This window comes from Trichechus manatus, unplaced genomic scaffold, assembly GCF_000243295.1.
Source record: "Trichechus manatus latirostris isolate Lorelei unplaced genomic scaffold, TriManLat1.0 scaffold00011, whole genome shotgun sequence".
NCBI classification, from domain to species: Eukaryota; Metazoa; Chordata; class Mammalia; order Sirenia; family Trichechidae; genus Trichechus; species Trichechus manatus.
The window spans coordinates 12,356,207-12,370,433 of NW_004443947.1; the positions used below are offsets into that span (position 1 = coordinate 12,356,207).

At 43.8% G+C, this 14,227-nt stretch overlaps 1 protein-coding gene across 5 annotated transcripts in view; it reads right to left on the reverse strand.

The window, feature by feature from the left end:
• The window catches only part of TENM2 (teneurin transmembrane protein 2), a 1,072,759-nt gene that overhangs the window by 130,950 nt on the left and 927,582 nt on the right, over nucleotides 1-14,227 (reverse strand). For 4 of the 5 annotated variants that reach the window (XM_012560118.1, XM_012560117.1, XM_012560116.1 and 1 more), the window contains one exon: nucleotides 12,423-12,635. In XM_012560118.1, the coding sequence (XP_012415572.1) occupies nucleotides 12,423-12,635 (213 nt within the window). The remainder of the gene's footprint in view (nucleotides 1-12,422; nucleotides 12,636-14,227) is intronic. The other variant, XM_004371224.1, reaches the window with a different exon arrangement.

The following is a 14,227-nucleotide window of genomic DNA, read 5'->3' on the forward strand; positions in this document are numbered from 1 at the left end:
AAGGTTGGCAGTTCGAACCCACCCAGCGATGCTTCGGAAGAAAGGTCTGGGGATCTGCTTCTGTAAACATTACAGCCAAGAAAACCTGATGGAGTGCAGTTCTACTCTGTAACTCATGCGGTTGCCATGAGTCAGAATTGACTTGATGGTAATGGGTTTTGGTTGGTTCCTGGAGCTGGCAGCAGGATGCTAACTGGACCATTTCAGTATCTCGCTCCCTGTGTTCTCCCTTCTTGAAGGAATGGAAGCCAGGTGTCCCCATAAGCAACTACCAGAAGAGTGAGATAGGAGGAGAGGCACGGAAGAGCTGAGGTAACATAGGAGGTTTAGCTCCCCTGACCTCTGCTTCTGGGCTCATACATATCGAAGTTCATGGACACGGCACAGGACTCGCCATGAGTCAGAGCCAATTTGATGGCAACTCAGAACAACAACGGCATTGAAGATAATAACTTGTCAAAAGTCACCCAACTTGTAAGTGATGGAGGCTGGATTCGAAGCCAAGCCTGTTGGGTTTCAAAGCCCATGTGTGTAATCCCTTTGCTACTCACTTGCATGCTGGGCCTGCCTCTGAATGCACAATAACTACTATAACAATGGTGTTAATAGTTAGAAGTTAGCAAAAAGGAAGATTTTGCATTTTAGAAACAATTTGGGAGACATTGAGAGTTTACAGTGGGTATTGATGTATGTTATGTGTTCCAAACTGCTTAATTCTGAGTATACTATTTTCTGTGCTGGCTTCTCCTTGATATGTAACATTTCCTGTATGAGAGCCCCAGAGAGTAGGTCTGTAAGTGAATGGATACAGACCTTTCTTGGCTCTATCAAATGGAAATAAAAAGTTAAATCAGTTCATATTCAAAGTAGAGTGAGAAGTGGATAGCAACATACTTAAGGGACCCAGCCTGACTTGCCTGTAGTCCCTCGATTAATTGCAAAGAACTAGTTTCTCTCACCTCCTCCAATATCTTCACTGTCTCTCCCTATTCATGGGAATTGCAATCATCAGTGACATTTAGGCTTCCTGTGCGCACACACCAAATGGAATGGAGAGAAACAATCCCATTGCCCTGTTGCCAGGGTGCTCTCTGCAAAGCCGAAGCCACCGCTTTGCGCTTCCTGTCATTAGGGAGGGTAAGTCTCAGACGCAGCATCGTGATCAGTGATCGACACTTACTAACTTGTTGGAATAAAATCAGGTCCAAATGTTTCCTCTGTGCTTGTGAGGTGGTTATTTTATAATCTTTGGGGCTCCTCACCCCCTGGCATTTGTTTTTAGAAAACGAGACAAGGCTGTCTGGCAATCTCTCTTGAAGTTCAAGCATAATTTTAAAAACGTAAAGAAATGCAATTCACACTTATCAGAGCCAATCACTCTGCTTACAGCTTTAGACAGATGACCCTTCGGGGCAAGATCTAACCGACTTCATTGCGAAGTTGCTGTCGTGGCTAAACTCAGAATTTGTGGTCCAGGACTCTCAGCTCTTTTAATTCCTCCTGGACAGCAAACACTTATGTGGGGATGGTGCAGATCTTTAAGGCTCTCAACTGCTAACTGAAAGGTTGGAGGTTTGGGTCTATCCAGACGCACCTCGAAAGAAAGCCCTGCTGATTTACTTCCGGAACACCAGCCATTGAAAACCTTATGGAGCATAGTTCTACTCTGAAACACAAGGGGTTGCCTTGTACCAACTCCGTAGCAACTGGTTTTTGGTTTTCTGTCTCTAGAATGTCAGTTAACCCCTCTCTTCTCTTGGGTCTGCCAGGATGTAGCTTTTGTGATGTACAGTTTGAGCCAGGTGCTTGACTAGAGGAAGCCATGCCAGAAACTGCTTGGAAGTGGAGTCTAGGATATAGGTAAGCAGTTCCCTCTCCATTTCTCCTGTTACACGATTACTACGAAGGTGGGAGATCACAGGGACTCTTTCTTTTGCAGCTGAGCTGGCTGAAAATGAAGGCAGCCTTTAACCTACATGAGGAGGAACAAAGAGATTTTCTTACAGAGCTGATTGTCTAAACACAGGAGTCCTGATTGTGTCTAAGCTGGGGTTCAGACACTGGCTGTGTTGGATGAAATTGTAAGCATCTGCTATCACCCCCGGAGTCCTGGTGGCGCAGTGGTTAAGAGCTCAGCTGCTAACCAAAAGGTCGGCAGTTCGAATCTACCAGCCGCTCCTTGGACACCCTATGGAGCAGTTCTACTCTGTCCTATAGGGTTGCTATGAATTGGAATCGACTTGATAACAATGGGTTTTTCACTCCCGGGTCTCCGGAAGGTGTCTGAGGGTGAGAGGAAGAGAAGAAATGAAAGAACATTATGGGGTTTATTCCACAGCCCAGCCCTAGGGCAAGACCTCAGTTATGGGGAGAGGGGCTATAGGCAAAAAAAAAAAAAAAAAAAAATGAAGTCCTGTTTTCTCAAAGGAATGTGGGATGCAGTCCTGCTGCTGTGGGTCCCTGGTGACAAAGTTCCACAGCGTAGGGGGTGTGGCATTCTCTCCTTCACCGTGTAACCACAGCAGGACGTCAGTAATGTGGTCACTAAAGAGTACAGGTTGGGGGCAGGAGATCACAGCCCTGGCATGGACGCTGGCCGTAGTGGAAGTGCTGCAGGATTCCCCTTGAGTGGATTCTGTAGGCATCAAGCTTCAATGAGGAGACCATATTGAAGGATCTGGAGGGACTAAACTTGAACGTGTGAGACACCCCTGGAATTTTCTACAAACATTTGGAGTGAGAGTAGGGAGTGAGCATTGCAGCTGGGGCAAGCCATGAAATTAGAGAGGTGATGTTAATGAATCCTTATTTGTGAGGCAGGATTGTAGAGCTCGGGGCAATTTGAGTTCTATTAGTGTTAGAATAACCCATGAAGAGCAGGAGTGTGCCCCTGTTCTACGTCATGAACATTTTGGTCGCCTGCCAGTCTCGTTTTGACTGTTACCCCAGCTCACTTGGAAAGGTATAGTAAACCTCTGCTAAGTTAATTTCTTCATTTGACCCTTTTTGGCCAAGAGGCGTCAACCACATCTTCAAGGATCTGGGAACGGAAAGAGAATAATGCCACCATGGACCATGAAATGAGGTAGTTTGTCACGAATCCCATAGCGGCAGCCATGAGAAAAGACTGGTCTGGCTTCTTAAAGATCTTAATCATGAAAAAATTCTGGCTGGTAACTTTTAATTACTTTGCAGATGTTGTATCATATCACCGAGGACCAAATAAGCCTCTCCCTTACTGATTACAATGAAAATATATTTTTTAAAAAACAAACACTTTACTTAAAACTAGGGATATTTTTTTAACTAGGGGAGAGATTAAGTAAATGCATTTTCTCTTGTAATTTAATCCATTGTAATCATCCTGAGAATGTTTATGATGGAATACTTAAATTTCTCCTAGCAGCTATTTTTTTTGTGTGCGTGTGTGTGTGTGTGTGTGTGTGTGTGTGTGTGTGTGTGTGTGTGTTTCCTTTATTGCCCATAAAGAGAAAAGCTCAGAGATGCCAATGATATGGTGGCCTTCTGTGTGCTGATTATAATGATTCATAGAAGTGCATGACAAAAAGCATAAGGACACAAGCACTATGCCCAGCCTTGGACTGGCAGGTCTTTAAAATGATGACACCCTATTTACCGAAGGCAGGAAAGGCAAGCCTTTTAAAAAGGACTTGTGAAATTGAATGCTGTGAAGGAAGAAGGTTGGTACAAGATTGAACCCCATTAGGCAGGCAACTTAGGAGGAAGTACAAAATCTGTTTCTTACCTGAACATCTGGGATACCCTGTGTGGCTCCTGATAACCCAGCAGATGAGCCAAGGAATTGCACATAATCCCCAGATGTTACACGTGTGTCATGCTCCAAGGAGCCAAGCAATTGCAGCGTGGGGAGAATGAGGGTAATTGTGAAGTGTATAGGGCTGAATGGGGACAGCGCATCAGTGAGAATTTTGATTCTCCAAAATGCATGTGTGCTTTTTGACTGAGTCAAAGTTGGGTCTCCTGGGTTCCTCCTTGATGCACAGAAACCAAAACAACAACAAAAAAAACCCCTTGTCATTGGGTCAATTCCGACTCATACTGACCCCATGTGTTACAGAGTAGAACTGCTTCATAAGGTTTTCTCAGCTATAATCTTTACCTAAGCTGGTCGCCAGTCCTTTGTTCCATGGCGCCACTGGGTGGGTTCAAACAGCCAACCTTCTGGTTAGTAGTCAAGTGTAAAATGTTTGTGCCACCTGGGGCTAGTGCAAATATAATCTTGGAACCCAGAGTCATGAAGGAAAGACAAGGCGTAAGAAAAAGAGAGGCCAGGAGAGTGTGTTCTATGGGACACTGAGCAGTCAGCATCCTCAAGCTGGGAAATGCCAGATTCACTCTTAAAGCAGAACACAGTGTCCTTCCAAACTCCTCGAGAATATATCTGTGGTCCCTAGTTTGAGAAACACTGACTTAAAAAAACTAAAGTTTTATTTTATTCAATAATTGCAGAATTTCAAAATAATACTTCAAATGAGAAGTTTTTTCTTTTAAACTGTACTTACTATAACCCAGAATTAAAAACAAATTCTCATAGTCCTCTTGGCTCCACCAGAATAGAGCCAAAATGTCTAGTTTGAGAAACTTTGGGTTAAAGCAGTCAACCCCAATTTCACAATAAGGCTCTATTAACATAAGGATGAAGTTCATGGGTGGTGCAATGGCTGTTAACCAAAAGGTTAGAGGTTCTAGGCCACCCAGAGGTGCCTGGGAAGAAAGTCCTGATGATTTAAAATTAGCCATTGAGAACCTATGGAGCACAGTTCTACTCTGACACACATGGGATTGCCATGAGTTGAAATCGACTGGACAGCAACTTTTTATTTTTATTTTTTTAAACATAAGACTATTCAGAAATTTGATTCCACATAGAATCTGGGCTGTTCGGTAAAATACACAGGTTCAATTCCAGGTAAGAGAGGCAGTTTATGTTTCTTTGTAAGACCCAGATGCCAGCAAATTCAAGGTTGCAGAAAAAGCCTTAGCTTGGGAAACGGGTAGTAGGTAGGTATTATTTTTGATGTACTACTAACTGCTTGATGGACTGGAGGCAGATACATGAAAAGGAGGTTAAAGGTGGAGGAAATGTCTTACTGAGAAGTTTATTTTGAAGATCCTCCCCTATTCTTTAATTTATTTCACATTAGTACTAGATAATGATGGTGTTGGGGGTGGTAGTGGTGATGACGATGATGATATTAGCTCACATTTGTTTGGCTCTTACTTTATGGTAGGTACTGTGCCAAGCACTTTACATACAACCCAATGAAATAGGAATTATTTAGTATTCCCATTTCACAGACAAAGAAACTAAGGTCCACAGAGATCAGGAAACCTGCCAGCATTCGATCTCAGGTAGACCAACACGAGAGTCTGTGTCCTTAAGCACTTCCTTATCATGTTTGCACTACCCTGAATCCAAGTGAAGTGAATGCAGAAGGTGAACCTTTACTTTAAGAACATTTCTTTTTATTAAAAAATATAGGTATAAATGGATAAAGTGGGGCCCGATTACTCAAACTCTGCAAAGAACTTCTTCAGTGTACAAAAGAATTTCCTAAGGAAACCAGATATAAACTGGAACTGCCGTGAGCAGATAAACAAACAAACAAGCTAACAAAAAAGCATGATCAACTACCTTCAACAATTCAACAACGCATCAGCAGGGCCAACACTGCTGTATCTATCCCTTCAATGCAAAGTCTTTAGTGCATACTATGGGAGCCTACACTGACCGCCACTTAGAGATGAGAGAAAGGCTTGATTGCATGGCTTATTCATATGATTTTCCATCAAAAGTAATAAAATTATGCAAAATGGACAGGTCCATAGAGATTGCCTCATCCAAGCATGCTCTAAATTCAGTCAATCACATACAGCATTTGTGATATTTGCAATATCTGGACTGTTATTTACTTAATATTTTTCTTTAAATTTACTCAGGTCTAACATCGTTACCTACTTTAGCCATATCCCTAAGCAATAATACCTGTAGAATCAAGAGTTTGATGTGCTAGTTATCTTTTCCCTTAATACTTATTTTTAAAAACTCTACGTAACTATTCAATAAAACGTCTTTGTACACCAACAAAATCATCTCGTGTGCATACTGCACGCTGGAAAGCAATTATGTGGTTGGTAATTTTCCTCTGTGAAGAAACTGAGGCCAGAAAGGTTGGGCAACTTGTCCAAAGGTACACAGAATGTTCTAGGCAGAGTCAAGCTACAACACAGATCTCCCCTTTCCTTGGCCAATCTATTCTTCATGACACCACAATGACACAGATAGCACATGATGAGAAACGTGTCTGTCACAAATATCTACAGGGTCTGGGCTTTCTGGGGCCCTCTTTATTGTGTCTTCCCTTTTAGTGCATACTTTGGGAACCTAGAATGTAGACTTGGAAGGAACTTTGATTCTCTGTAAAAGCTCAGGTGACAGAGCACTTACTACTAGGGCAGCACATGCCATTTTTTTCAACAGCTCTTACTCTTACACGTTTTCCTTTCTTCTGAGTCTAGAATCTTCCTCATCCAATGTCTACCTGTGAGTTTCTGTTCCAAGAGTTCTGAACTGTTTTGAGTTCTTTGCTCTTGTGAAGTCAATAACACTTCACATCAAGCTATTTACTTGTGGGATCTGGCCCTGTCATGGGGTGGGGGGTATCAACCAGTTGCTCTGAAACATTAAGAAGATGGTACAGAGATGATCCCAAGTCAATCCTCCCCACGGAGCTAAAACACCAAGAATTCTTCTCCTCTTTTCTTTTTTGATGGGAGCTAATTATATGGACAGATATTAATAAATTACTTAGGAAGCAAACACAAAACGTATTTCCACTGAAATCACAGAATGGTTGAGACATAAAAGTTAAAGGGAGATTTGTATCTATCTTGCCTATTTTTCACCTGATAATAGATGCCTCTCTTCGACATTGAGGACAAGAAAGCAAACACTTCCCGTGATGGGAATCTCACTACTTGTAAGGCAGTTCTTTAATTTAATTTATTTTTTTTTGCAATAAGTTGAAAATGTGTTCCTGTAACTTCTACGTCCCAGTCCTTGTTCTGGATTTGGGTAGGAAATCTTGGACAGTCTAACCCAGACCATAGACAACTTGTGAGCACATGGTGATTCCTGATCCGCAATGAGAAGGCTCACATTTTTGGCCAAATTGTGAGAGATAGAGAAAAAAACAAAAAAAGAACACAAACAAATAAAAAATCAGTGTAACACCTATTGCACTTTGCTGAAAGTTTGCCCATAATTCTTAGCAGTGAAAGGCGGTCACTTCAGAATTTCACTTCAAAAAGATGGAGCTGCTAGGATAGGCTACAAAAATAACCTCTGGAGGAATAGCTTAATTAACCAATCAGAGAATTAGCTGCTTTCACAGGCCTTAGTGATAAGAATGGCTCCACGGTGGCTAATTCCGTCTCAACTTGATCTCATCATAGAGTCATGAAGGCTCAAATGTTCAAGGACAACAGCAGATCCAAGTTTCCATAACTGAGAATGAAACTGGAATGAAATGCAGGAGCATCTGTACCCTGCCTGAAGCTGGTTAATTTTTATAGTCACTTTCTTCCCAATCTGTTCCCCGTAGCCCCCTAAGCTCTCTCTCTCGGACTGTGACCCTGTCTTCTTCTGATTACAAGCACTTAATCAGCACATCAGATTGTCACACGGCTGGTTCTACCTTGGGTAAAGATTCATTTTCCTTATTAACATCACAAGAACCTATTTCTTTTCCCAATCAATTAAAGAGGAAAAATAGGAGGGTCCCAGTGTGATTGAGGGGAAAGAAAACTGTTATGACTTGTGACACATAGGCAAGTCACTCAGCCCCCCATGGTCCTAGTGATCAGGTCCTTGTGACTCTGAAACACATTTGGCAGGTCAGGACCACACAGACAAAATAAACAGGTTGGAATAACCATCACAGACATTACTTGGATATCAAACAGTTTACCCAGGATAGGGAAGTAGCTAGCCTTGGAGGATTTATTCTGTGGGTGTGTTAGTTTGTATTATTCAGAGTAGATGTCTGGGCAGCCCATCGGTTGCCATGGAGTTGATTCCGACTCACGGCGACCCCACGTGTGTCAGAGTGGATATGTGCTCCCCAGGGTTTTCAATGGCTGATTTTTTTTTCAGAAGTAGATCACCAGCTCATCTTCCGAGACACCTCTGGGTGGACTTGAACCTCTGACTTTTCTGTTAGCTACCAAACATTAACTGTTTGCACCACTCAAGGACTCTGAGCAGCCCACATTTAGGAGATAATCACAACAATCATCAATTAGCATCTAGCTTCTCTCGATGCATTCCCTGATAATGTGAATGTTGCCTCTCCCCGTATTTTGCCCAACTATCTGCTCACAAAACATACTGAAATTGATTCCATCGCTTTTAGTGTAAGAGATGTTTATCAAGGTTTACTATAGTTGATAGTGATTTTGACCTAATAAAAGAATATGGTTCCTTCATGTCCTGATGTGTAAAAGCCTTGAGAAGGCCTTCTAAAGTTAAATTCCCAGTATTAATAATGGGTGGTGGTGATGGTGGGTGATAGGAGCAATAATCCATTTCAGGATTGTGTTTAAAGAATAAAACTCTTCTAACCACATAACGTACATTCTGATTTATTCCTAAGAGTAAACTGCAGCTTATCCACATAATGCTAATACATTCTAAAGATAGACATGTATTGTGGTTGATCTGGACTCAAAGTATATTTCTTAGCTTTGCAATTCTGTAGATATTGGTCAAACCTTGTATTTAACTTGTTAAAAACCCACTGCCATCGAGTCAATTCTGACTCATAGCGAACCTATAGGACAGAGTAGAACTGCCACATAGGGTTTCCAAGGAGCAGCCGGTGGATTTGAACTGCTGACGTTTTGGTTAACAGCTGAAGGCTTAACCACTGCACTACCAGGGCTCCATTTAACTTGTTAGGAAGAGGTAATATAGGAATTATTGCTTGGTAGAATCTAGTCTGATAAATGAACTCTAATAGTTAACACTGAAATGTTATAACTTACATTTGAATCTTTAGTAATAAGCTCTACATTTCCAAACATAAATAATTTGATTGGAAATTACAGAAATGCTTTTGACCAAACATGGATAGGTCCTGCTGCTTCCACTTGCCCATGCTTTAGAAGTCTGGGCTTTTATCCTCATTCTTTTTCTTTCCTTCTATCTATCTTTTGGCTTCCTACAGCAAAATAGATGCAATCCACAGTACTGACGTGAATTGTCTGGTTGACTATTTGCAATGATCCTAAGAAAACTGCCTCACTATGACCTTTTGAAAAAATGCCACAGACAACCCAAGCACCCAACACTAACCACCCACTTCTCTGCCTTACCCTAAGTCTCCCAACGCATTGTTTGCTGACAAGGTGCCATTTCCTTCTTATTTATTTTCTATTTTCAAAATATAGCATTTGAGGCTCTGCTTGGAAAGGACCAAAGAGCCTCCCTTTCCTTTCTGACTGTCAGTATCCCGGAGGAGGAGGGCCGATTCTGTGCTTGTAAATTGTGGCATTTACCTAAAATAAATTGACAGCAGCATCTGCTCAAAAGAAAAGACGAAATCGCCATGGAACAGCTCTGGGGCTACAGGTTGAAAAGCAAAAGAAGCAATTATGCATGTACGAACACCTCTCTAGTTTTTGAAAAGCAAATCTTACCAGCCAATGTATAGTTGGCTTTTTTCAAGAAAAGCCCAATGAACATAACTATGAGGAGCTGGCACATATCCTACTAATAAAACCACAGAGTCCTAATTTCCCACAAGAAAGGGCTTTGGTGATAAAGATCTTTATCACTTACACAGCATAGACTCATAAAGGAGATCAGAGTTCTGAATAAGAGACCTTCCTGGACCATCACCCTCTTTATTTGGGGAGATTTACTTGGCATAGGAATCTGCACTTTCTGTATGTCTCTCAAGAACTCATGTGTGTCAGCTCATGGAAATGTGAAATTTGAACCCAACACTTCAAACAGCAGAAACACCTTTTTCCATTCATCTCACCCAAACGGTTAGCTAGAGCTAAACACCGCCCGTGTTTTCTTACTGGTATATCCTCACTTTTCTCTACTGAGGCTAGTATTTTGGTCTTCCCATTCCGTTTTCAAAGGACCTGGACATGTTTTGACTCAACTATTGTTTTCTCACCTCTGCAACTCTGTAATATCTAGCCCTTCTTCCTTTCTCCCTAATACCCCTCAAGCCACAGTTGGTATCCTTTTCCTAATGGAGGTGTTCACTTGCCTCCCTTTTCTCTACTCTCTCCATCAAGACTTGTCCAACTCTCTAACTCAGGGATCAGCAAACCTCTTCTGTAAAAGGCTCTGTGGGCCATGTGACCTCTGTGGTGACTATTCAACGCTGCGATGTAGCGAGAAAGCGGATAATACCTCAACCAATGGGTGTGGCTGTGCTTGAATCACACTTTGTTTATAAAAATGGAAATGGAATTTCATATAATTTTCATGTGTCACAAAATATATTTCTTCTGATTTTTTTTTGTCCAACCCTTAAAAATGTGAAAACTATTCTTAGCTCGTGGGATGAACGAAAGCAAGAGGCAGGCCAAATCTGACCCACAGGCCGGAGTTTGCTGAGCCCTGCTGTAAGCCATCTGGGCTGCCCTCTTGTCAGCTATTTCTGAGTGAAGACAGGTTGTAGGTAGGAGAGAGCCAGCAGGCTTCACGGTGGGAGCACTAGCCCCCTGGCAGGCCTGGGAAGGGGAGAGCAAAGGGGAGGTGAGGCTGGACTGTGTGAATTGAGAGAAGGTAGGATGATCTATCCAAAGGTTGCTGATTGGCAAGAACTTTGCAGGGAGGCACACTGGGCATGCAAACGTACATCACGGGGAACACCCCTGAAGAGTTGAAACTACTGTTAAGAATTTTAAGCTCTCTTGGTATTGGGCTGTGCACACCCCTCCCTTGAAAGTCTCCTGAATTATCCCTCAGACTCTGCAGGGAACTGGAGATGAAAGCAGCTGCAGGGGCAGGGGGTGGGGAGCAAGGATCTGGAGTGTCATTGAGAGATTGCAAAAACAATTCACTGCCACTGACTGTTTCAGCAGGGTCCCAGTGCTGTGGTTGTGGCCCTAATTTGCACACTGCGCCTCGGATGCCCAATCAGATGGAACACAGGAATCTAACACAGAGTCTACTTTATCTCCGCTTAACCATCGAAATGAACAGCATGGGAAACTGAGTCTGACCTCTTGGGCAAGCTCCTGACTCTGTTTCTTTCCCGTCTCTTGTCCAGCTCTGAGCAAGCTCCTGGTCCCATCTTTCCCTTCAGGTGGCTCATCTGTGGCTGGGGATTTGGGGCTAGGACAGAGAAGAGTGCTCTAGACTTGATGGCTGGAATCAAAGGCCACTTCAATGAGGCACGTCAGTAGTTTGGTTTGAAACTTTGCTGAGAGTTTCCACGTAGGCAACTGGATTAGCTAGCTTGGCACAAAATGACTCTTAGGCTGGTGCTACTTTAACAACAGCAAAAACCAGAGATAAAATGATGTGCAGGTTGACACTTTATAACTCAAACTGTCTGGGACATGTGGAGACCCAAAAAGCACGGGCGCCCACCTCCTCAGTTCAAGGGCTGATCTGGTACATTGAATTCAATAAAGTATTGTCCTACCCCAAACTACAATGATGACGACAAACAAAAACAAAAACAAACTTCAAAACAATTACTTCTCAGCAAAGAAAATGGTCTTTAAACAACATTCTTGGTCAAGAAGCTGATATAGAGAGGTGGCTGAGACAGCATCAGATGGGACCAGAGGAGAGGGCATTTGGCGATGATGGTGGTGATGGGAAGAGACAGGAGCCCGAGCGGAAGCCTGGGGACAGCAGGAGGATGCCCAAGCCCATTACAGTGGAATGTGGCTACCCAAGGAAACCTGGGAGTCCTGCCTGCATCTACTCTGGTCTAAAATGAATGCACTCACATGGTTTCCAGCAAGCACGGATCCAATGAGCCAGCCAGCTGGCAATGTCTTTGAAGAGGGATTCGCAGACCACAGTAATTTGGGGTGCTTGAAACCTCCAGGTCCTGACCATTTCCCATGCATGTACATTTCTCCCTCCCCAAGACCAGTCATTCAGATATATATATATATAAATCTGATCAGGTCCCTTTGCTCCCAATCTGGAATTCTGGAAAGAAGGGAAAACCTTTTGGAAACAACCAAGGGACCTTGCTTTTCCCTCCCCTATCCCCTGGGAGATTTGGAGAGGCAGCAGGAATGTTGGAGAGCACTGTGTCCCTGAAGGAACAGCCGGTGGCAATGCACGACCATCACTATCGATCTACGATTTATGAAAATAAAGCAATATGTGCCTGTTTCGGTGCCTGCCGTTTGCCTACCAATGGTGCAGTGTTCACCATTCCAGCCCTCTCGGCATTCACATTTCCCATCTTTACAGGTCCCGTGCTCAATGCAGCGGGGGTGGCACACGCGCTGGTCACACGCTGCGCCTGTCCAGCCCTCTTCACAGCGGCAGGCTCCCCCGATGCAGACGCCGTGAGTGCCACAGTCTACTGAGCACACTTCTGGAAGAAAAACAACGATTACAGCTCAACACCACAGCTGGCGAAACTCTCCGCGGGAGGCCAGACTACACTCAGGGCTTGGGCCCGTGGAGCAGGCCTCATGGCCCGGCAGCTACGTCCTCTTAGGAAGCTTGTTTCTCCGCTGGCTAGGTATGAATTAATCATTGTCATCATCATCATCATTATTTTTTCTAGAGCAGTGGCTCTCAAAATGTGGCCCCGGGACCAGCAGCACCATCACCTGGAAAATGGCTAGAAACGCAAGCTCTTGTGCCCTGTTTGGACCTGTGTTTAGACACCCTGGCAGTGGGGCTCAGCAGTTTGTTTGAACAAGTCCTCCAGGTGTTTCTGATGCTCATGGGAGTGTGAGAACCACTGTTCCAGAGCTTGAGACCATCCCAGGAGGAGGTCAGACGGTGACCATCCAGTTCGGCAGAGCTAACTGGGAGGAACCCACCCAAAAACATGCCTTAGAATCCTAACTGCCTGGCCAGCTGGGAGTTTTTGGCCCCTTGAGAACCTGCACCGACCCAAGGCCAGGCAGGCTGGCTGTGGACCCCACAGCTTTGTCCCTGTGATGACTGCAGACCCACCTATTACCCAGATTGGCACCTTGGTGGCCATGATGACCGCTATCACTGTGCTGCATTTACACAGCCTCTTTCTCAAAGGAGCTCAAAGTCTTTTGTGGTTTGGGGAGGAGACAGACAGACAGATATTCACTCTCTGGCGTTCCAGACCTCTCACTCGAGGACAAGCACGTGCCAGACACTCATGCTTACAACAGTCCACTGAGGGAGGCATGGCTTATCATGCCAGGGCAGGGGGACCAGACCAGGATGGTTGGTGACTCACACGAAGTCACACAGCACATCTGCAGCATGATTGGGACTTGGATCTAGGACCACCCCCCTCCTCTTTAGAGCTCTGCCTGGACCACCAGCTCAGAGTTGAAGCTGGAGTCGTGTGGGCTGAGAAGACATCGCCAAATAGCCCATCTGAACTGCTTCTTCTTCTTTTTTTTTTTTTAATCTTTTTTGGAATGAAATAATTCATTTCTTTCCCATTGTAGGCAAAGCTTCACATACACTTCCCTTCCTGATTGCTGTGGCAATCTGACAGCTGTCTCGCTACCCAGAGGAAGGGGGCGGAATGACGATTGCGGCCCGGATCGGCACTTGTCAGTGTGAATGGAATTGGGCTCAGGAAGTTTGAGGCTGGCTTGAACTGTTGAACTGTTCCATTTTAAGGTCACTTGGGAGGTAAGAAACACACTCTTAATTTTAGGAAAATAAAGTGTACAGTGCAACTTCATTATTTTCCTGTCACTGGAGCATTGTGGAGCTTTATAACATGTTCACACAGCACCCCGAGGGAGCCTCTTTTCTGTTTTAGAGGATGTTCTTCCCCATTTGTCTGGGACTGAATTGTTCTGTTTTGTTTTCACTACCTTTAGGGAGTGTACATAAGAACACCTATAATGCAAATGGAAACATAACTCCTGGCCTCTCATCCATTTGTGGTGATGGAACCAATGAGGCACAAGAACCTACATGTTGGGTTTTTTTTTTTTTCCCTCAAAGATCACAGAC